Source organism: Pelecanus crispus, chromosome 25 (genome assembly GCF_030463565.1).
Source record: "Pelecanus crispus isolate bPelCri1 chromosome 25, bPelCri1.pri, whole genome shotgun sequence".
Lineage (NCBI taxonomy): Eukaryota > Metazoa > Chordata > Aves > Pelecaniformes > Pelecanidae > Pelecanus > Pelecanus crispus.
The window spans coordinates 2,818,295-2,842,215 of record NC_134667.1 but is presented as its reverse complement, the minus strand read 5'-3'; the positions used below and the strand labels follow the sequence as shown (position 1 = coordinate 2,842,215).

The window sequence follows — 23,921 nt, the reverse complement described above, 5'->3', positions numbered from 1 at the left end:
TGGTGCCGGGGATTGGCCCTCCCCAGAGGCAGGACTTTGCACTTCCCCTGCTAGAACCCCATGAGGTTCCTCTCAGCCCCTTTCTCCAGCCTGCTGAGGTTTCTCGGGGTGGCAGCAGGACCCTTTGGCATCTCAGCCACTCCTCCCAGCTTGGCGTCGCCTGCAACTTGCCGACGTTCAGCCGGTTGACAACCCACCTCACTGCTCATCCAGCCCAGGCATCAACAGCTTCTCTAGGGGGATCTTACAGAAGACTGTGCTGAAGGTCTTCCTAAAGTCCGGGTGGACAATGACCACTGCTCTCCCCTCGTCTGCTAGGCCACTCATTGCATCGTAGATGCCTATCAAGTCGGTCAAGCATGACTTCTCCTTGGTGAAGCCATGCCGACTCCTCCTGATGCGGATCTCATCCTTCACGCGCCTGGAAATGGTTTCCAGGATTAGTTGCTTCCCCACCTTCCTTTGGGAATTCCCCGCCGGCCCCACAACCGCTGCTCCCCAGCATCCCTTGAGCAGGCAGCGAAGCGGGAGCCGTGGCGCGGGCAGGGACGCGGCAGGAGATGGATGAGACCCTGGGGAGGCAGGAGGAGATCCTAGCCCATGGCCAATGCCTCCTCCCTTTGGCCCATAGCCACTGCCAGGGCCATCACTTGCGTAATGTCCCCGTGGCCACATCTGTTGAGATCAGATATGCCCGATGCTGGCTGGTAACGGTCATCTGATAACACCTCCCCTTGAGAAGGAAGGACCGGCCACCCAGATTGTGCAACAGCCATGGGGCTTGCAACACGTAAACCACCCAAAACGGCAGGTTTCCACCCCAAAACCCCTCACCCCTACGGGTGGTTGCTTTTCGAAAGCATCTCTTGGACATTGCTCTGTGTCCTTGGTGCAGTTTGCCATGGCTGTCTACAAGGTGAAGGTGGCAACTGGTGACACCCTCGAAGCTGGGACCAAGAATTCCATCTCCATCACCTTGGTGGGCAGCCGTGGCGAGAGCCGCCAGACGACCTTCAACTACTGGTTCCTGCCGGGGACGGTGAGCATGGGGACGGGGACACGAGGGGTGGCATGGGCTGTCCCAGGGGCCCCGGCATGGGTTTTACTGGAGAGGGTAGGAAAAGGGTTGGGTCTTCTCCAAGGTTTGGGGGGATGGTGGGAACTGGTCTTGAGGGGATGGAGGAAAGGGGTCTTGAGGGGATGGAGTAAAGAGGGTCTTGGTGGGGGTATGGAGGAAAGGGGTCCTGGGGGGATGGAGGAAAGGGATCCGGGGGGGATGGAGGACAGGGATCCTGGGGGGATGGAGGAAAGGGATCCTGGGGGGATGGAGGAAGAGGATCTTTGGGGGATGGAGGACAGGGATCCTGGGGGGATGGAGGAAGAGGATCTTTGGGGGATGCTTTGAACCCTCACTCCACTGGCGGGAAATCCCTGTATCCCTGAGTGCCACCCTGGGGCAGCTGCCCTCCCACCCCAAGCCATTTCCACCCCCTCCACCAGGAGAAGGACCTGACCGTGCGCTGCGAGCAGGACTTGGGTTCCATCATCCTCATCCGCCTGCACAAGTGGCGGCTCTTCTTGGAGGACGCCTGGTTCTGCAAGGATGTCTGCGTGATGGCCCCCGATGGCACCCTCTACCGCTTCCCCTGCTACCAGTGGCTGGAGGGGATCACCACGGTGGAGGTCCGGGAGGGCTCAGGTGGGACCCATCCCACCCCCATCCTCCTCTGCTAGCCAGGGAATCCGACCTTGACCCCTCTCTCCTCCTTTCCAGGGAAAAAGCTGGTGGATGATGAGCTGGAGATCCTCAAGGAGCATCGGCGACAGGAGCTGAAGGCACGGCAGGAGACTTACCAGTGAGAGCAGGGACATAGGGATGGAGGTCCACCATGGCCATGGTGGCATGGCCAGTGATGACACTGATGTCTGTCCCCATGTCCCACCTGCAGCTGGAAGACCTTTGCCGAGGGATGGCCCCGTTGCCTCAATGTGGGCTCCATCTTTGAGCTGGACTCCAACGTTCAGTTCTCCTGCATGAGGGGCACCAACTTCACTGGTGTCCTCATCTTCCAGTAAGCAATGCCCAAGGTTGGGGAGGACCTGGATGATGGGAGTGAGGAGCATTGCCACTGCCACCCTGTCCCGGCAGGCTGGTGGGGCGGCCAGGGAAGGGATGGTGGGTGCTGAGGTCCACCTCTGTCCCGCAGAGGGGCCTCCCACCTTCTGGCAGGGTTCCTGTTGAGACCCACCTCCTGGAAGAGCCTGGATGAGATGCGCAGCATCTTCTCCCGGACGCGGGGCAGGGACATCAGTGGGTGTCTTGTGTGTCCGTCCCCCCCCGCCACCCAGGGCTTCCCAAGAAGTCCCTGGCTTGACGTGGAGGGTGGGCAGTTGGGTGCTGATGTCCGGCCATCCTCTCAGTCCCCGAGTACGTGGCCAGGCACTGGCGAGAAGACGACTTCTTCGGTTACCAGTTCCTCAACGGCAACAACCCCATCGTCATCCAGCAATGCAAGGTGCTGCCGGCCAAATTCCCGGTGACGCCGGAGATGGTGGCCGGTTCTTTGGGTGGTGGCACCAACCTAGCCAAGGAGATGCAAGAGGGTCGGATCTTCATCGTGGACTATGAGGTGCTGGAGGGCATCCCGGCTGGCACCATCCATGGGCGCCAGCAGCACGTGGCTGCCCCGCTCTGCCTGCTGCACCAGGGTGCCGACGGGCTCCTGCGCCCCATCGCCATCCAGGTAGGGACATCCCACCCCAAACCAGTGGACAACCCCACCAGGGTGGTGGAGAGGAGGTCATCCCACCATGTGGTTGTGTCCCACAGCTCAGCCAAACGCCAGGGCCCAACAGCCCCATCTTCTTACCGAGCGATGCTGAGTGGGACTGGCTGTTGGCCAAGACCTGGGTGCGCAACGCCGACTTCTACAGCCACCAGCTCCTCACTCACCTCTTGAGGACCCACCTCTTCGGGGAGGTCTTTGCCATCGCCACCCTACGCCAACTGCCTGCCTGTCACCCCCTCTTCAAGGTAAGGTCCCACCTCAGGACCACCCACTGCCCCCCACCCATCTGACTGCAGTGATGCCCCCCCCCAACTGCCCCCTCTGCCCAGCTCCTTGGGAGGTCCCTGGTCATCTCCAAGGTCTTGGTTTCCACCACCAGCTCCTCATGCCCCACTTCCATTTCACGTTGCACATCAACACCTTGGCCCGGACCGTCCTCATCAATCCTGGTGGTGTCATCGACAAGGTGAGCCCCTGGGACTGGGAGCACTGGGGTCTGCTGGGAGCACTGGGGGGGCACTGGGGTGTACTGGGAGAACTGGGGGAGCACAGGGTATGCTGGGAGTACTGGTGCCCTGGGAGATCTTAGGGGCTTTGGGGTATACTGGGAGCACTGGGGTGGTACTTGGAGTATTGGTGCTATCGGAGCACTTGGGGCACTGGGGTGTACTGGGAGAACTGGGGGTCACTGGAATATACTGGGAGCACTGGAGTATACTGGGAGCGCTGGGATATACTGACTGGGATTACTGGTGTCCTGGGAGCACTTGAGGGCACTGGAGTATCCTGGGAGCACTGGGGGGCACTGGGGAACACAGAGGGGCCTGGGGGACACTAAAGAGCACAGCGGATGGAGGGTTGGGGAGCACGGGGAACAGGGGGGTATACTGGGAATACTGGGAGGCACTGTGGGGGCACTAGCAAGCACAGGTTGGGGGGGCTGGGGTGTAATGGGACCACTTGGGGGGGTACACTGGGAGCACTGGGGGGCACTGGGGAGCACAGAGGGCCCTGGGGGACACTAGAGAGCACAGAGGGGCTGGGGAGCACTGGGGCAGTGGGGTGTACTGGGAGCACTGGAAGGTACTGGTGGGGGGGGTACTTGCAGCACAGGTGCTCCGGAAGCACTTGGGGGCACTGGGGTATGCTGGGAGCACTGGGGGACACTGGGTGGGTACCTGGAGTACTGGTACCCTGGGAACACCTGGGGGCACTGGCATATACTGGGAGCACTGGGGTACACTAGAGAGCACGGGGGTGGGCTGGGGAGCACTGGGGACAGTGGAGTTATACTGGAGTATACTGGGGGGGCACTGGGGGCTACTTGGAGTACTGGTGCCCTGGGAGCACTGGGGAGCACAGAGGGCCCGGGGGAACAGTAGAGAGCATGGGCAGGGTGTGCGGAGCACTTAGGGCACTGGAGTATACTGGGAGCACTGGGGGACACTGAAGACCCTGGAGGACACTAGAGAGCCTGGGGGGGGGTGGGGTTGGAGCTGGAGAGTACTGGGGGCACTGGAGTATGCTGGGAGCACTGGGGCAGCTGGGGGCTGGAGGGGGGCATGGTGCCTCCTGCCCTGAGCACCCATGGGTGCCCCCTCCCCACCAGGGCTCAGGTGTCACCTACGAGGGGATGCTGCTGATCGTCCAGCGGGGCTTGGAGAAGGTCACCTACTCCTCCCTCTGCCTCCCCGATGACATCCGGCACCGCGGCATGGCCCACATCCCCAACTACCACTACCGGGATGATGGGTTGCGCCTCTGGGAAGCCATCGAGAGGTGGGACAAGGGGTTGGGTGGCAGCTGGTGGTGGTCCCATGGGTGCTCCATGCCCTCATGGTCACCTCATCCTATGGTAGCTTCGTCTCTGGCATTGTGGCTTTCTACTATCGGGACGACGCGGCGGTGAGTGGGGACACCGAGCTGCAGGCTTGGGTGATGGACATCTTCACCAACGGCTTCTTGGGCAGGACCTCCTCAGGTACCGCATCCCCACACCCATGGGTGCCATGGGGTGTCCCCAGGGGTGGGTGGGGGACAAGGACAGGTCCCTGATCATCTTTGCTGTGCCCCCACCCCCCCAGGTATCCCCTCCTCACTGCAGACGGTGGCGGAGCTCAGCAAGTTCCTCACCATGGTGGTGTTCACCTGCTCAGCGCAGCACGCAGCCGTCAACAACGGGCAGGTGGGACAGGGGCTGTCTGATCCCTCTGCACTCAAAAGATGTCCCCAGCTGTCCCTGTCCCATGCTGGAGAGATGGTCCCCTCCAACCCCTCTGTGTGCAGGAGGGATGTCCCCATCCTGAGGCAGGGGAGATGTCTGTGTCCCAGCTCTCCATGCTGGAGGGATGTCCCCACCCCACCTCAGGAGAACATCCCCATCCAACCTGTCCCCAGTCCAGAGGGATGTCTTCTGCTGACACTGGCCTCTCACCCTGCAGTATGACCTGGGCGCCTTCCTCCCCAACGCCCCGTCCTCCATGCGCCACCCACCACCAGCGGTGAAGGGCAAGGCCTTCCTCCAACACTTCCTCAACACCGTTCCCGAGGTGGACACCACTGCCAACATCGTGGTTGCCCTCATCCTCCTCAGCTCCCGCCTCAAAGACGCGGTGAGTCTGGCCATCCACACCATCCCCCAAATGGCAGCTCTGTGGGGCTGAGGAACCCCAAGAGGTGCCCCATGGGGGTGCACATCAACTACCTTGGGTAGCCCCAAGCCCAGGGTGGTGGCCACCATCACTCTACAGCTACCAGGGTGCCCAGAGACCCCCAGATGGCTTGAGACCTCTCAGCCAAGTGGTTGAACCTGATGGCTCCCCATCCCTGTGTCGCCCAGAGGTGCCTGGGACAGTACCCGGAGGAGCGGTTCACGGAGGTGGGACCCCGGCAGCTCATCAGGACCTTCCAAGCGCGGCTGGAGGAGATCCGGGACTGCATCGAGGAGAGGAACTACAGGGCCAAGCTGAGATACAACTACATGAACCCCCTGGAGACCGAGAACAGCATCTCCATCTGAGTGCCCCCGCACCCCCAGCACCCAGGCAACCCTAGGACCCCGTACCTGGGCACCCCCGGCACCCCCCAGCACCCAGCACCCCCCCTCCCTGCTTCTCACCCCCAGCCCCTCAATAAATGCCAGCTGTCAGTCAAACTCTCTCTGCTTGCAGGGTGGGGGGGAAGGATCCTAAAAACCTGGGGACCCCCAACACCTCCCCAGAGGCCCCCCACCCAGAGAGGGAGCTGGGGGGGGCAGAACTGGGAGACACAATGGGTGCCCTGTTGCTCCCAGTGCCCTCTGAGTGCCCCCAGTGCCCCTAAGTGCTCAGCTGTGTCCCCAGTGCCCCACAATCTTCCCAGTGCCCTCCAGTGCTCCCAGTGCTCCCAATGCCTCCCAATGCCTCCCAGTGCCCCTCAGTGCTCCCCAGTGCCCTCCAGTGTTCCCAGTGCTCCCCAGTGCTCCCTGTGTCCCTCAGTGCTCCCAGTTCCCCCAGCACTCCCCAGTACTCCTCCCAGGCATCTCCAGGAGCATTTTGGTTTCTTCTGGAAACTGGGGATTTCCCAGGTAGCCTCCCCTGACTCTTCTAAGGTAGCCACCCAAAGAGCATTGTCTGTGCTGCGGGAATGTCCATCCCTGGTAGCTCCCCAGGACTCCTCCCAGGCATCTCCAGGAGTGTGGTGGCCTCCTCTGAAAGCTGAAGTCCTGGGGAGCAGCCCTAGGCTCCTCCAAGCTTACTACCCAAGGCGTTTTATCCATGTTAGGGGAAGGTGGCTGGTAGCTCCCTGGGACCTCTTGCAGGCAGCTCCGGAATCATAGAATCATAGAATTGTTTGGGTTGGAAAAGACCTTTAAGATCATCCAGTCCAACCGTTAACCTAACACTACCAAGCCCACCACTAAACCAATTAAGGGTAGAGTAATAATTAATTTCATGTTTCCTGGCTTGGTGGCTGGATTATTTTTTAATGAAAGTGAAACTAGAATAGAATCACTAAGGTTGGAAAGGACCTGTAAGATCATCAGTCCAACCGTCAACCCAACACCACCACGCCCACTAAACAATGTCCCAAGGTGCCACATCTACATGTTTTTTGAATACTTCCAGGGATGGGGACTCCCCCACCTCTCTGGGCAGCCTGGTCCAATGCTTGAATGTTTTGGCCTCCCCTGGAGACCGTGGAATTTCACAGGGCGCAGCCCCAGACTCCTCCAGAGAAGCCACCTGAGGAGTTTTGTGTATGTTGGAGGCGGGTCCATGCTCTGTACCTTGCTGGGACTCCTCCAAGGCAGCTTTGGAGTGTTTTGTCCTTCCCTGGAGACAGCTGAAGTCCAGGGTAGGAGCTGCCTATGACTCCTAGGCGGTTACCTGAAGAGTTTTGTCCATGTTGGAGACAGGTCCATGCCTGGTAGGTACCTGGGACTCCTCCCAGCCATCTCCAGGATTCTCTTGGCCTCCTCCGGGGAGAGCTGCAGCAGCTCCACTCTTCTACGGTAGCTACCCAAAGAGCATTGTGTATGCTGGGGGCAGGTAGCTCTCCAGGAATTCTCCCAGCCATCTCCAGGATTCTCTTGGCCTCCTCTGGAGAAAGCTGAAGTCCCAGGTAGCAGCCCCAGACTCCTCCAAGGCAGCTATTCATGGAGTTTTGTCAATGCTGGAGGCAGGTCCATGCCCGGTAGCTCCCCAGTACTCCCAGGCAGCTCCAGGAGCATTTTGGTTTCTTGCGGAGACAGGAGCATTCCCAGGTAGCAGCCCCCGACTCTTCCAAGGCAGCTACCTGAGGAGCATTGTCTGTGTCGAGGGAAGGCCCATCCCTGGTAGCTCCCCAGGACGTTCAAGCCTTAAGCGTAAAGCCTGTGTAAGAACAGGAGGGGAAAAGGGGTCTTCTCTTCCCAGTGCCTCTGGTGCTTTGTGGGCAGAAAACTCTCCCTGAAACTCTCCCTCCTGAAAGGGCTGTTCGGCTCTGTACCTCCTGCTTCATTTTGGATCATTCTCACAAAAACAATTGGGTTTTTGGGGGGTTTTGGGGTTTCCCCCCCCAGGATACGAGATGCATCTGTTTTGGAGCAAAGCAACCCTTTCCCTCCCCATGAGGAGTTGGGGAGGCTGTTGGGGATGGGGCGGAACACGGGGAGCCCCCACATTCCTTCCCGCGAGCCCGCCAAACAGAAGTGGCTGACAACCCCACCAAGTCCTTAGCATCCAACAGACAGAACAGACAACGGCGCTGCCAGCCCTGTGGCTCCCACCGCGTGGCCCCTGGGTCCCCCCAAGCTGCTTCAGCCATTCATCCTCCCCAAAACCTTCTACCCCAGACACAGGGACTGACCCCGACCCCTGCAGCCCAGGGACACCCCTGGGGGACAGAGCAGAGGTGACCGCCGGCCATCGCTTGTGTCTCTCTTTCAGGTTCAGCCAAGCTCTGCGGCCTCCCCAGGCAGGAGCAGCCCTTCCCCGCAGCCTGGACACCCCCGGCGGGGTGGCACCGCTGGCACCCTGGGCACCCCCAGCAGGTATGGCACCCCTGACCGCCCTGGTAAGCCAGCACCCCCATCCTCCCCATTCCCCTGGCACCCCTCGCTCCCCAGCACCCCCATCCTCCCCATTCCCCTGGCACCCCTCGCTCCCCAGCACCCCCATCCTCCCCATTCCCCTGGCACCCCTCGCACCCCAGCACCCTCGTCCTCCCCATTCCCCTGGCACCCCTCGCACCCCAGCACCCCCACCCTCCCCATTCCCCTGGCACCCCTCGCACCCCAGCACCCTCATCCTCCCCATTCCCCTGGCACCCCTCGCTCCCCAGCACCCTCGTCCTCCCCATTCCCCTGGCACCCCTCGCTCCCCAGCACCCCCACCCTCCCCATTCCCCTGGCACCCCTCGCTCCCCAGCACCCCCATCCTCCCCATTCCCCTGGCACCCCTGGCACACCAGCACCCCCGTCCTCCCCATTCCCCTGGCACCCCTCGCACCCCAGCACCCCCACCCTCCCCATTCCCCTGGCACCCCTCGCACCCCAGCACCCTCATCCTCCCCATTCCCCTGGCACCCCTCGCTCCCCAGCACCCCCACCCTCCCCATTCCCCTGGCACCCCTCGCTCCCCAGCACCCCCACCCTCCCCATTCACCTGGCACCCCTCTCTCCCCAGCACCCTCGTCCTCCCCATTCCCCTGGCACCCCTCGCTCCCCAGCACCCCCACCCTCCCCATTCCCCTGGCACCCCTCTCTCCCCAGCACCCCCACCCTCCCCATTCCCCTGGCACCCCTCGCACCCCAGCACCCCATTCCCTCAGCAGTTTTGGCACTGGGGTTCAGCAAGCCCGGGTGAGCGTACCTTAGCAATGCGTGCCCGCTAACTCTAATTTACAAGGAATATCCTGATGCTCGGGGCCATCTCTCCCTTTTCATGTCCTACGAGCGAGCCTCCTCCCCAGTTTACAACCCTGTCCCGCCAGCACAGCTCACCCCGCGGGGAGCGCCCCAGCCACAAGCTCCCCACTGGCCTGGCACGGAACCGGGGGACGTTGGCAATGGGGACCGGCTCGGTGAGCGCCCCAGGATGCTCCTCCCCCGCCCTGGCCCAGCACGGCTCCCGCTTGCCCATGCAGGTCTGCAGATGGATCCGTGCAGCGGCTGCTTTGACCGCCCCGCGTCGTCCGCATGGAGAGGAGGAACGCCGACCTGCCTCCACCGGCCGCCTTCATGCTCAGCCACAACGCGTCTTTTCCTGCAGGGCCCGTGGGGCTGTGGGCCCCCCGCCCCTGGCCTCGGCAGCCCCCCGCACTCCCCAGAGCCAACAACAGCTCGTACTGACCTGCAACCATCAGGGGAGAGCGGTGGTCCCAGCCTCCCCCCGGCCCCCAGTGCTGCCGCCCTCCCTCTCCGGCTACCACCACGTCACGGGGCAGATCACCCAGCTCAGCCTCTCCAGCACGGCCGCCCCCGCGGGAGCACCTCCAGGCAGCGCCATCCCACCAGGCATCGGTGACCCCATGGACGGTGGCACCGCCCCGGGCAGTGGCATCACCGCAGGCAGTGATGAGCCCATAATATCGTAGTTTTGACAAGAGCTTCGCTCTCTGTTTTTCCATTAAAAGCCATTTCTTCCGGAGCTGCTCCATGCCTGCATGGGAGGGGAAGGGAGCGCAGGGGGCACTGGGAAATGGCACCCAAGAGGTGTAAAAGCCCCGCTGAGCCCCAAATCAGAGCTGGCGAGCACCGAAGGACACCGAGCTGCCCCAGGGCCAAGTCACCACCAGCGGGGCAGGCAATGGCGGGGGGGTGACACCCTTATCCCCTTCCCTGGGACAAGCAGCCCTTTGGCGAGGGAGCCAGGACAGACGGGTCCCTGCAGGACCCACGGGACACTGCCGCAAGCAGAGAGCGGCGCTGACCCCCCAGGACAAGAACAGACCTGGGGGGCTTGGGGACACGACAAGGGCTGCAGTGCTTTTTGTCTTGAAAACAACCAGCGTCCCCTCCAGCGGGGACAGGGCTTGCTGCAAAGCCCTTCAAAGCCTCAATACCATCACGCCTTTCCTTGGGTCCCACCGTGCTCAGCTCTGGAGTCCAGCTCTTCCTCACTGCTGCAGCAAAATAACCCCAAAGAACCCAAAATAATGCCGAGGGAGGGAGCTGCAGGCCAGGCAGGGACCCTCCTCCCCTTGTCTGGCTGCACCTTAGGCAGCCACAAACCAGGAAGGGCTACAAAAAAAAGAAAAGGCCGGGGGACCCCCCCCCCCAGTATCTTTCCTTTGGGAAGCGGCGTCACCGTCCCGCTGTGCTGGTGGGAGCTTTCTGGGTCTTTCTTGCAGAAGGCGCAGGGTGAGGTCCGTGTCAGCGGCAGTTCCCCAGCACTGGGGCGTCGGAGGGAGCTGAGCCCCTTCCTTAGGTCCCGGCTCAGCTTGGTTGAATCAACTTGTTCCTTTTTCCACCCCAAAATTTCTCCTTAGGGCAAAAGGCATTTGCAACTGCAGCGGTTCGTGCGTGGTAGAGACCTGCACCATGGCAGCGGGTGCTTCTTTTCATGCTCCCAGAGCGTAGCGGTTGGGATGAATTTCTGAGGGGTTTTCTTGGCGGAGATGGGCGACGTTCACACACTGCCGGGTGTTTCTCCACCGCCAAGTCCTGCTGGCAGAGGTGAGGTGTGTGGTCTGCAGGACCGCGGCGACATACACCCTACGCCACCCACTCGGGTGTCTTTCTTTGCAACCCGTGTCTGTTTTGTTCTGACCTGCCCCCAACCATCTGTGCAGGCTCAGCTGGGACCTGCGGCCACCGAGACCTGCACTGGGCGACTCCTTGTTCCTGAAAGCTGAGCCACATGCTTGAAAGAAGAGCCTGCGCTAAGAGGTGCAGAGAGGAGATAAGCCAGGCACTGGTTCCTCAGAGGCAGCGTTTCGCCATTGCTCTCCCCAAAGGCTGACAAGGGAGGACGGCTGTCAAGTGTTCTGTTCTGAATAAAGGGTGCCGAAGCAGAGGTGTTATCTAAAATTGAGGCTGCTATAGAATGCCCCCTGTAAAGCCCTACTCTATCTATGCCTTGTTTGGTTAATGGGTTGCCAATGACAAATGTTCCAGGAACAGGACACAAGGTGATGTATTATTGCCTCGACTAGTAAACCATGAAGAGCTTCTAAGGATCTGCCAAGAAGGAAAGTAGGGGAAAAGTAATTTCGGCAAGGGGAGATTGTGACCACGACTCAAAAACTAGAAAGACTCCCCCCCCTCCCCCTTGAGCATGCGTAGTAAGTTAAAATCATACTGTACCTTTAAATTTAAGCAAAGAAGATAAGAACCAGTAAGAGACAAGTATGCTTAGCTAATTTAATGATTATGTAGTAGATCGGTGTAGGGTGTTAACTCTAATGTATAAAAGTTAGAGCAAACTTTGGCAGGTGTGCTAGCTTTGTGGAATTGCCACCTAACACCCATCTCTGCGCAGAAATGAAATAAAGCAACATCTGGACTCAGCGTGTGAAGATTGGCTTATTGCACACCGCGTGAAGGAGCCCTGTTTGCGACAGCAGAGGAAGGGATCTGTCTTTCACCCCTCTCGCTGCCTCCAGGCCATATTCATACTCACTGTTTCCTCAATGCCTACACAAGCCTGGGTGCAGATCTATGCTGAGTTGCGTCCTCCTTAGGCACCACCAGCTACTGCAACGCTGCGAGTCAAGGTGCTCATGGCATCTCTGCAGGCTCTCTGGAGGTCTCTCCACCTCTCCAATTCACCTTTTCATTTTTCTACCGTTGTGATAGAAGTTGCCTCAGCAAACGAGAGTTTGTCACTACATGAGCAACATCCCTTTCCTGTTTTCGTTCAAACTACAACCTCGAGCTTTTGCAATGGATCAGACTCCTCTCCCCGTGGTTCCCCGAGCGCAAGGGGGTGTGAGTGTCTGCAACCATTCATCCATCTCCAGGAAGCAAATCAAGTTAAAATGCCCAAGCGGAGATTTTTCTAGTGTTTGCCGATGGCTTATTACATTGCAGTGAACCGAGGCTTTCCAAACAGGAGAGTCTTTCTACTCCTGGCTGAAATAACACGCAATGCTGCTCTTTCTCCAGCTTCCTGGCTGTATGACCTGCTACAGCTGTGGGCTTTCTGCAAAAAACCCCACCCAACAAGCTCCCAGCACACCCATGGGTCCCAATTGCTCCGAGCGGCCTCAGCTGGCACCTCCACCCACAGCCTCTGCCCAGCAGCTCTATTTAAGCTCACTCAGCCCTGGGCTGCCTTTCAGGTGGCTCGGGCTCTGGTTTTGTTGCTTGGGTGGGCCCTTTGGGTGTGTGTTGCAGCTTGTCTCCAGCCCTACTGACTGCGAGCCCTGGGTGAGCCTTGGGCTTGGTGCACCAATTTGCTGTGGTTGGGGCTGCCGATGGACCCTGCTACCAGCACCCAGCTCTGCTCGGGGACTGCGGGTGAGGGCACTGCCTGTGCTGGGGTCCCCCTTGGCTCCTCGTCCCCCTTTGTCAGGCAGTGCTGCTAGCTGACATAGGCAAATGTTATTGCTGCTCTTCCAGCTCTTGTCCCTCGGGTAACCATCTCCTCCAGGGTTTTCCAACAGAAGTTCCTCCTATTTCATGTGTGTTTCCCCCCTCCCTGGCTTATGTGTCTCAGGAGTCACTTCATCTAATAGCTTCTCCTGGGGAACAGGTCTAGACCTAAGATCATAAACTGATTTACCTTCTCATAAGAAGGTGCAGCCCTTCAGGAGCAGCCTGCTCCAGCGTGGGTCCCCCATGGGGCGACAAGCCCTGCCAGCAAACCTGCTCCAGCCTGGGCGCCTCTCCCCATGGGGCCACAGCTCCTGCCAGGAGCCTGCTCCAGCGTGGGCTTCCCACAGGGTCACAACCTCCTCCGGGCACATCCCCTGCTCCAGCGTGGGCTTCCCATAGGGTCACAGCCTCCTCCGGGCACATTCCCTGCTCCGGCGTGGGGTCCTCCCCGGGTGCAGGGGGATCTCTGCTCCCCCATGGACCCCCATGGGTGCAGGGCACAGCTGCCCACCATGGGCTGTACCGGGGGCTGCGGGGGAATCTCTGCTCCGCGCCTGGAGCCCCTCCTGCCTCCTTCTGCACGGACCCTGGTGTCTGCAGTTGTTCCTCTCACATATTCTCACTCCAGCTGCAGTTTATGTTCCTTTGGGGTTTTTTCCCCTTCTTAAACACCTTATCCCAGAGGCACTATCGCTGTCACTGATTGGCTCAGCCTTGGCCAGTGCGGGTCCGTCTTGGAGCCGGCTGGCATTGGCTCTATCGGACATAGGGGAACCTTCTAGCAGCTTCTCACAGAAGCCACCCCTGTATCCCCCTGTCACGAATATGATTTTTTTACACAGCTTTGGTTTAGCAGCAATCCAAGATTTATTAATATTTTTAGAGATAGATCACAGTATTACGTTGTATAATTCTTAAGAGCACTTAAGCATCAGCCAATTTAAACCAGCGATTTGATGGAATTTGTCACAATCAAAATAGCAACTTAGTTAAAGATCCAAGAATGGCAAGTTTCCCTCTATTACTTACACGGAAGAAGTGCACAAAGGAAAATTCAGTCACACTGAGTTGGAATGATTCACAGAGAGATTGTGTGTGCAGGGGATAAGGAGGACCCTCCCGCTGAGTCACGAGGTTCAGAATGGACCCCCTTGCTTTCTAAACTCCTTCCCAGAGAGGAGTCTAGGTGTGGCTGGGTCCAATTTTAGTCTCAGACTTGGTCAACGGTTTATGGGAATAAGGATAATATATATGTATTTACAGTCAAATTGCAACCCCCCCCCCCCCCCCCCCCCCAAGTTAACCTGTGATTAAAATTTCCTGGTTTGTGAGATTCAAGAATTACTCACTTTTATGTGCCAGCATCCATCAACGGACGGTTGGTGAACCTTATGAAATCGTCGACGGACGATCCTTCAATCCTCGTGAAATCTACCCTGAGAGGGGCCCAGTTCAGGGGCAGATACCGGGTCACACAGCCCGCTGCGGTCCCGGAGAGCTTGAAAGGTTTCCCTCTTGGATCGCTGCTTATAGATCTCAAGAGGATTGGCTTTGGTCGGTATTTTGCATTCTGGCCACAATTGGTGCTGAGTCATTCTGGTACACAACTCGGGCAGCAGATGGCCCAGGTGTGGACAGAGAGTCCACAAGAATCATAGAATCATAGAACGCTTTGGGTTGGAAGGGACCTTTAGAGCTCACCCAGCCCAACCCCCCTGCAGGGAGCAGGGACAGCTTGAACCAGATCTGGTTGCTCACAGACCCGTCCAACCTGACCTTGAAGGTTTCCAGGGATGGGGCCTCCACCACCTCTCTGGGCAACCTGTTCCAGTGCCTCACCACCCTCAGTGTGAAAAATTTCTTCCTTATACCCAGTCTAAATCTATTCTTCTTTAGTTTAAATCCATTACTCCTTGTCCTGTCACAACAGGCCTTGCTAAAAAGATTCTCCCCATCCTTCCTGTAGGCCCCCTTTCAGTACTGGAAGGTCGCAATAACGTCTCCTCGCAGCCTGCTCTTCTCCAGGCTGAACAACCCCAACTCTCTCAGCCTGGCCTCGTAGGAGAGGGGCTCCAGCCCTCGGATCATTTTGGTGGCCTCCTCTGGACCCGCTCCAGCAGGTCCGTGTCCTTCTTGTGCTGAGGGCCCCAGAGCTGGACGCAGTGCTCCAGGTGAGGTCTCAGCAGAGCAGAGCAGAGGGGCAGAATCCCCTCCCTCGACCTGCTGGCCACGCTTGTTTTGATGCAGCCCAGGATAGGGTTGGCCTTCTGGGCTGCAAGCGCACATTGCTGGCTCATGTCCAGCTTTTCATCCCCCAGTAGCCCCAAGTCCTTCTCCGCAGGGCTGCTCTCCATCCCTCCATCCCCCAGCCTGCATTGATATTGGGGGTTGCCCCATCCCAGGTGCAGGACCTTGCACTTGGCCTTGTTGAACCTCATGAGGTTCACAGAGACCCACCTCTCCAGCTTCTCCAGGTCCCTTTGGATGACATCTCGTCCTTCTGGTGTGTCAACCGCACCACTCAGCTTGGTGTCGTCTGCAAACTTGCTGAGGGTGCACTCGATCCCACTGTCTGTGTCATGGATGAAGATATTAAACAGCACTGGTCCCAGTACGGACCCCTGAGGAACACCATCTGTCTCCATTTGGACATTGAGCCGTTGACCATTACCTTCTGGATGCAACCATGCAACCAATTCCTTATCCACCAAACAGTCCACCCATCAAATCCATATCTCCCCAGTTTAGAGAGAAGGATGTTGTGGGGGACCGTGTTGAACGCTTTACAGAAATCCAAGTAGATGACATCCATTGCTTTTCCCTTGTCCACTGATGCAGTCACTCCTTCACAGAAAGCCCCGAGGTTGGTCAGGCAGGACTTGCCCTTGGTGAAGCCGTGCTGGCTGTCTCGATTCACCTCCCTGTCCTCCATGTGCTCGAGCATAGCTTCTAGGAGGATCTGCTCCATGATCTTCCCAGGCACAGGGGTGAGGCTGACAGGTCGGTAGTTCCCAGGGTACTCCTTTCTTCCCTTTTTAAAAATGGGCACAACATTCCCCTTCTTCCAGTCCCCAGGGCCTTCACCTGACTGCCAGGACTTTTCAAATATCATGGAGAGTGGCTTGGCAACTACAACAGCCATTTCCTTCAGGACTCTGGGATGCATCTCATCAGGTCCCATAGACTCATGTACATTGAGGTTCCTCAGGTGGTCTCGAACCTGATCTTCCCTTACAGTGTGGGAGGGGCTTTACCCCCCTGTTCCCCATCTTGCGGTCCATCGATTTGGGAGGGGTGAGGAGAGAGGTTGCCAGTGAAGACTGAGGCAAAGAAGTTGTTGAGTACCTCAGCCTTCTCCTCGTCTGTTGATCCTAGGTCACCATTCTTGTTCATTGTGGGGGGTGGGGTGGGTACGCTTTCTTTAATCTTCACAGCTGTGGACATGTTACATCCCTGGCTGCAGGGCAATGTGCAAGAATGTCCTGAAGGGATCTCCCAGAGCTGGCACGTCCCATGGTTGGTGCAGAGGAGAAGGACATGCTCTGGAGCAGGGATTTCCTGCTTCACTGTTAGAGGGACAAGGCATGACCGCTGCCTTCTGCTGGGGATGGCTGCAGGGGTGTGAAGCCGGGAGTACCCCCAGGGCTGTCCAGAGCTGTCCTGCCAAGCAGTTTTGCTGCGCCTCAGGGGGCTGTGTGCTGGGGCAGGGACTCTGCCGCCTGCCAGGGTCAGCACTCAGCCTGCCCGGGGAGCTCGCAACCGTGCTGCGGGGAGAGGCTGTGGGTGGAAGGAGCGATCCCCAGGAGGGCAGGGTCTTTGCTGCTGAGAGGGTGCTGCGCGGGTCAGAGCTGTTCACAGCTCCAGAGCACCCCAGGACATTGTTGAGGAGATGCTTCAAGGAGAAGGACACAGCAGCGATTCATATAAAGACAAGGAGATTTCCCAAGTCTGACTTTTCAATTTCCTACTCTTGGGTGATGGCAGGGGGGAAATGGAAAAGGAGCTCTCAAGTTTGAACAAGTCACTGAGACTCCTGAACTGTGAATTTGAGTGATCAGTGAGTCTGCTAGGAGCCTCCTAAAGCACCTTCAGCCACTTCTCTTCCTATGGACAGCCCCTGCATCACCTTTGCTGGATTCATCAGGGTTGTTCTGGCCTGCCCTTTTCCACCTGCAAACAAGAACATGCACCCAGGCAGTGCCCTGCCAACAGGCAGGTTGCTGCAGGGCCAAGGTGAGTGCACAGAGGCTGGGATGGGGCCTGTGAGTGCTGATGGGAAAAAGCCATGGGGCAGGGAAACACCCCCTAGGAGGAAAATCTCCAGGCAGCAAGGATATGACCAGGGAATGGGAAGAAAGTAAATCCAGAAATCTTGTGGGAGGGAGGAATCAGAAAGCTGTGTATCTCCCCTCCCAGTAGAGATGCCTTCCCCTGAGCAAGCCCCCTTGCCTCCTGTCCCAGCCAGCAAAGCCTCTGCCCTCAGGGCCGTGGGCTCCAAGGCATGAACCACCTCCTCAGCAGGCAGAGCTCCAGCAGAGCCGCGGGGCAGCTCTCCAGCCACGCGTCCACTTCCCTCTGCAGAGCACAGGGGCTGAGAGCAGCTGCCCAGCAATGTCGGGGAGGTGGCCCAGCTGGGTAAAGGTGATGCTTTCCTGGGTGCGCAGCTGCCTCTCTGCTTGCCTCTCTCAGCCAGCACCCCAGGGTACTTTTCCTTTTTCTCCACCTACCTGTGCTATTGTTCCTGCTATCTTGCTCTTGCTGTCAGGCTCTCTGGGGATGGGAGTTTCAGCTGCAGAGTCACACACTGATCATGTGGGTGCTCCCGTGCAGGTGTGTCCATGGAAATGAAGTGCCCCAGCTTTCACCTGTGGGGCTGTGGGGAAGGCAGCCTGTGGAGCTGGGGAATGAGCTGGCTTTTTGTTAATCAGATGCCATTGCTAGGACACTTGGCTGTCTCCTTGAGGTGTCCTTCCAAGCTCTCCCATAGCACCTTTGTGTTTTCTGAAAGTCCCACAGAGAAGCGCAGAGATGCTACGACCAAGGAAATGCTGTGGGGTTGGTGACATGAGCCATGCATGTCCGTGCCTAGAAGCGGGGTGAGGAGACCTTGAGAAAGGGAGAGATATTGAGTGATCTGTGGTTGATCCGTCTGCCCCCAGCCTTGTCTGGTGACTTTTCAGGGTAACATGGGAGTGTGATCACCCTCCATCTGAGAATGGTGTCATTCCAGAGTAGATGGGAACAAGACAGAGGGACAGATCAACTCCCCTCACTCTGCTCTAAGCCACAGGCAATCCTCTTGCTTTGCAGGACTCACTCTGTTCTCCCTGAGAGCAGCAGCAATGCTGAGGGTTTCTGACATCCAAGAGCACTCCCCAGGTGAGATGAGGGGAGCTGTCAAGAGCCCCAAACCCCTCAAACTGCTGTTGCCATCCCCATGCCTTAGCACTGTGAGTGCAGATGCTGACAAGCCCTTCTGCGTCAGGACCATTTTCACCTGAGCAAGTCAAACAGCAGGACTGCCCCTGCCCCCACGGTGCCCATGAACCCACTGCTGCAGAGCAGGGCTGACTCCTTGGCATGCTGTGGGCAGGGGCCCTGTCCTCACGGCACACTTAGCCAGCGTCAACCAGGGCTCCAGCCACGGAGCTGAGGAGAGTCTCCTGGAGGAAGACAATGGGGTGTGCTTGGCAGGGGGAGTATCTATGGGAAATGGCTTTGATTGTGCTCAGAGAAGTCTCCCCTAACTTACTGTGTTTTCCTCCTTGAACAGTGCCCCATGCCCGGAGCAGCAGATGTCCAACGGCAGCTCCATCACTGACTTCCTCCTCCCGGCGCTGGCAGACACGCGGAGCTGCAGCTCTTGCACTTCTGGCTCTTCCTGGGCATGTGCCTGGCTGCCCACCTGGGCAACGGCCCCATCATCACTGCCATGGCCTGCCACCTCCGCCTCCACACCTTGTCATGAATGCAGGTCTGTGAATCCTGCTGATTATATCAATTCACTATGAATGAGTGACTTTACACAGTTTGATTTAGTAAAAGTTAGAATTTACTTGCAGTGAATTGCAGAATTTGATTATAATATTTTCAATAGTACTCAATCATCAATGATTAATAAAATGATGAGACAAAATTGATCAAAACAGTGACTTAGTTACAGATTCGAAGATGCCAAGGTTCACTCTATTACTACATAGAACCACATAAAAGAGAATTAAATCACACTGAGTTAAAATGATTCATTAAAGCATTGCATATATATGGAATAAAGGCAAGGCGGGGGGGCCCTCCCGTTGAGTCACGAGGTTTAGACTAGACCCCCTTGCTTTCTAAACTCCTTCTCACAGAGGAGCCTAGGTGCGGCTAGGTTTAGTCCTAGTCTCAGACTTGGTCAAAGGTTTATATGGATAAGGAGAATGTATATATATGCATATATGTATATCTAGTACATAGGAAAAGTATATAAAAGACATTGGATTATATGAAAGAGAGAGAAATCGTATGTAGGGGATAGGAAAACCCTCCCGTTGAGTCACGAGGTTCAGAATGGACCCCCTTGCTTTCTAAACTCCTTCTCAGAGAGGAGCCCAGGTGTGGCTGGGCCCACTCTTAGTCTCAGACTTGGTCAATGGTTTAGGAGAGTAATGCTAGAAGAATAGTACAGCAATATAAAACTCCTTTTAAAATTAAATCATACATCTACAAAACTACTTAAATTGATTCATGCATGCACACTTACAACTATAAATGCATATATGAAAATAGCATACCTGTTAAAAATTCCCCTCGAGTTTAGTGAAATACTCACATCTAATGCCTTGGCATTTCTCAACGGGCGAGAGCAGAGTCTCGAGGACTGAAGAATATCAGCAGCCCAGGCTGCGTTGTCGATCTCTGGCAATGGAGTTCTGGTAGCAGCAGACTTTCGGAGTCTGCTAGTTTTCACTGACTCTGAGAGGCGTTTCGATCAGAGGGAGATGCTGGTACAGCCCGCGGAGGTCCAGGAGAGCTCAAAGGGCCTCACCTGGGACTGCCGTTTATAGGATTGTGAGATGATTGACTTTAATCACCAGTAAATTTCCATCCGACCCACAATTCGGGTCGGCTTGTTGCTGGAATTCCAGCAGCGATGATACCACCCTGTTTCAAGGCTGTCCGGGGTAGCTGTTTGTTCTCGTTCCCCTCGTTAGCCATGATATGAATGTTGATAAGAACAGAGCCGCTCTCTGCTCCAGCCATGTAGGAGTTTCTGGTACAATTAAGAGGTGCTTAACTGACCAACTCGCTACACAAAAGCTGCGGCCTGGAATTCCGGAGATTGTAAAGCAGCCGAAGTAAAGGGGAAAAACAGGACAGAAAAAAAAACCAGGGGCAGGGGGAAGATGTACCACCACAATGCAGGACTGGGCACTTCTCCTTGAAGAACTTAGTGAGGTTTTTGTTGGCCAAATCTCAGAGTTTCTCAAGGTCCCCATGGACTGAAGCTTCATTGTGCCAGCTGTTAATACGTGTGTGTAGGTGGCTCACCCTGCCCAGTGATGCCTCTAACAAGATGACAGCACAAGGAACTGGAGGACATGAGAGACAATAAAAGGAGGTCCTAGTTCAATGGACTTGCTGAGCAAGGTAGGCATTCCCATGGCAGCCATCCCAGAAACACCCAAGAGGGCACTAGGCAAGCAAAGCCAGGGCCCGTGGGCAGAGGGAAAAGAGGTGGGCTGTTTGTGTGGGAGGATATGAGGAAGACCAAAGGGAAGAACTTGTGAGGGGGAAAAGAGGGAAGGGAAAAATAGGAGCTAAAGCAAAGGATGGGATGAGGACCATTTTAGGGGCACCTGTCAAGCAGCCCTGAATCTGAGCAGGGAAATCAGCCTGGCTGGGTACCCTTCCGATGTGCCTGTACAGTAGTGCACACCGTCTGGGGAGCAAACCGAAGGAGTCAGGGGTCTGTGGGGAGGTCCTGAGCTGCAATCTCATGGGGATAACAGAGACACGGTCACGTAGCTCACACCACTGGGGTGTGGCCATGGATGGAAGCAGCCTCTAGGAAGGATGGGGCAGGTCAGTGAGGAGGAGAAGTTGCCCAGTGTGTGAACAAGCAGCAGGACTGCATGGAGCTCTGCCTAGTGACAGGTGATGAGCCAGCTGAGAGCTGATGGGTCGGGATTAGTGGACAGACCTGCACGGGTGACGTGCAGTCGATGTCTGCTACAGACCAACCATATTAGGAAGAAGGAACAGATGAGACTTCTTCAGCCAACTGGAAGAAGCTTCACATTCTCGGGCCCTGGTCCTCATTTTGGACTTTAGGCACTCAGACATCTGCCTGGAGGGCAGCACAGTAGAGCAGGAAACATGCAGGAGGTTTCTGGAGGGCACCAATAACCTCCTGAACATAGGCCAAGGTCAAGGCCCACCTCAAGTTCAATCTGGAAATTCAGTCTGGATGTGAAGAAAGGATTTGACAAGGATTCCAGCAGCAAGAGGAAGGCTAGGGAAAATGTGCGCCTGCTGCTAGATGTGTCAGGGACCCTGGTGACAGAGAACAGAGGACGGGCCAGGGTACTCAATGCCTTCTTCAATCTCTGTCTTTACTGGTGAGACCAGCCTTCAGGAATCTCAGGCCCCAAGAGAGAAAGTCTGGAGCAAGGAAGACTTACCCTTGGTGTAGGAGTCACAGGCTAGATTCTAACAGCACGTTAGAAGAAATGGACATACGTAAGTCCATGGGACCTGAGGGGATGCACTCATGAGCGTTGAGGGAGCTGGCTGATGTCGTTGTAAGGCTGCTTGAAATCACCTTTGAAAGGTCATGGTGATAGGGAGAGGTTCCTGAGGGCTGGGAAGAAAGCAAAAGGCAAGTGTCCCTTGTGTCTTGAAGAAGGGCACAAAGGTGGATCTGGAGAGCTTTACCCTGTTCTCCTGTAGGAGAGGCAGTAGACAAGCTGAGCAAGTCTGGACTAGATAATTGGAAAATGAGGTAGATTGAAAATGGACTGAATGGTCCAAACAGCACAAAGTCCATCTGCAGGACAGTCACCAGTGGTGGAGCCCATTCTATTCAAGCTTTCCTTAATGTCCTGGAGGATGGGACCAAGGGCATCGTGAGCAACTTTGTGGGTGACAGAAAGCTGAGATGAGTGCCTGATGCGCAGGATGGTTGCACTGCCATTCAAGAAGACCTGGGCAGGCTGGAGAACTGTGCAGAGAGGAACTGCATGAAGTTCAGCAAAGGAAACCACCAAGTTCTTCACCATGGGCAAGAGTAACCCCATGGAGCAGCTCAGGCTGTGGGGGGCGACTGGCTGGAAAGCAGCTTTGAAGAGTAGGACTTGGGGGTTTTGCGGACAAGCAGCTGAGCATGAGGCACCAGTGTGGCTGTGTGGCAAAGCAGGTCTACAGCATCCTGGGCTGCATTTGGAAGAGGACTGCCAGCAGGTCAAGAGAGGTGAACCTTCCCCTCTAGTCTGGCCTGGTGAGGCCACATCTGGAGTGCTGTGTTCAGTGGTGGGCTCCTTACTACGAGAGAGACATGGGCATACTGGAGTGAGTTCACCATGGTGGAAGCAACCACCGGATGGCTGCAAACATATCCCGTGCCCCATGCCCCCACCTGGAACACTATCTTGGGTATTGAAAAGCAAGTGCTATGGTGACATAGCACCCTAGAAAGAACTGAGTCAGACAATGGGACTCATTTCTGAAACAACTGCATAGACACCTGGGCCAAAGAGCACGGCATTGAGTGGGTGTATCACATCCGCTATCACGCACCAGCCTCCGGGAAAATCGAGTGATCCAATGGACTGTTAAAGACTCCCCTGAGAGCAATGGGTGGTGGGACATTCAAACATTGGCATACACATTTAGCAAAAGCCACCTGGTTAGTCAACACCAGGGGATCTGCCAATCGAGCTGGCCCTGCCCAATCAAATCTCTTATGTACTGTAGAGCGGGATAAAGTCCCTGTAGCACACATAAAAAATATGCTGGGGAAGTCCCTCTGGGTTACTCCCTCCTCGGGCAAGGGCAAACCCATCCATGGGATTGCTTTTGCTCAAGGACCTGATGTGTACCTCAAGGGAATTTGATTTGGGGTGAAAATAGCCAAAGAATTGAATTGTATGATGTTAAGTGTTATATACTACTGTATATCACCACTTCTCTGGTCGCTATATGCCATATCAGCGGTCTTACAGTAACAATCACCCAGATTAATGAAGAATGAACTTTGAGGAAACTGAGCAAAGTGCAGCAGTGATGGAAACAGATCTGGCAATTCAACACCGCACAGCTGGGCATGACGTAGGTGGTGTAGAATAAGGGGCGGATGCTGTCCTGGTTTTGGCTGGATAGAGTGAATTTTCTTCCTGGGGGCTGGCATGGTGCTGTGTTTTGGATTAAGTTTGAGAATAATGTTGATAACACACTGATGGTTTAGTTGTTGCTAAGTAGTGCTTGACCACACTGGTCAAGGGCTTTTCAACTTCTCATGCCCTGCCAGCAAGAAGCAGGGAGGGGTCAGAGCCAGGAGAGTTGACCCCAACTGGCCAGAGGGCTATTCCGTACCATATGACATCATGCTCAGTATAGAAACTGGGGGAAGTTGGGCAGGAGGCAGCGATCGCTGCTCAGGGACTGGCTGGGATCGGTCAGTGGGTGGTGAGCAATTGCATTGTGTATCATTTACTTTGCATATTATTATTAATATTATTATTATTACTACTACTACTATTTTACTTTATTTTCTTTCAATTACTACAGTGTTCTTAACCCACAAGTTTACTCAGTTTTAGTCTTCCGCTTCTCTCCCCCATCCCACCGGGGCAGGGGACGAGGGTCAGCGAGCGGCTGTGTGGTGCTTAGTTGCTGGCTGGGGTGACAGCACGACAGGGAGGGACACAAAATACCCTCTGCCATGGAAATGTGCCCACGTTAGCACCCTCCCAGCCAGGCCCTTCTTCAGGCCAGGGGCTGGATGACGGCTCTGGCTTCCAGTCCACGTCTCATGGGGATCCCTTCTCCCTCCCCCTGGCCTCTCCCTCCTCTGCCTCCCCCAGCGCTGAGGGAAAGGTCCCCCCACGCCCCCTGCTCCCACCCCTCCTGCACCTGCACACAGGCACTGCCCC

General features: G+C 56.5%; 1 protein-coding gene across 1 annotated transcript; it reads left to right on the top strand.

Moving 5' to 3' along the window:
* The first annotated feature begins 901 nt into the window (after positions 1 to 901).
* LOC104030873 (hydroperoxide isomerase ALOXE3-like) lies at positions 902 to 5,808 on the top strand. Its single transcript, XM_075724846.1, has 13 exons — positions 902 to 1,039; positions 1,501 to 1,699; positions 1,775 to 1,856; positions 1,950 to 2,072; positions 2,208 to 2,311; positions 2,422 to 2,744; positions 2,831 to 3,034; positions 3,169 to 3,255; positions 4,399 to 4,568; positions 4,649 to 4,770; positions 4,874 to 4,974; positions 5,231 to 5,401; positions 5,629 to 5,808. Exons 1-13 carry the CDS (start codon positions 902 to 904, stop codon positions 5,806 to 5,808), a joined length of 2,004 nt encoding a protein of 667 aa, XP_075580961.1.
* Positions 5,809 to 23,921: the final 18,113 nt, after the last annotated feature.

Coding starts and splice junctions, on each gene's coding strand:
- LOC104030873 (XM_075724846.1), top strand. CDS start 902: ATGGCTGTCTACAAGGTGAAGGTGGCAACTGGTGACACCCTCGAAGCT. Junction 1,040..1,500: donor ACTGGTTCCTGCCGGGGACG/GTGAGCATGGGG, acceptor CCCCTCCACCAG/GAGAAGGACCTGACCGTGCG. Junction 1,700..1,774: donor GGAGGTCCGGGAGGGCTCAG/GTGGGACCCATC, acceptor CCTCCTTTCCAG/GGAAAAAGCTGGTGGATGAT.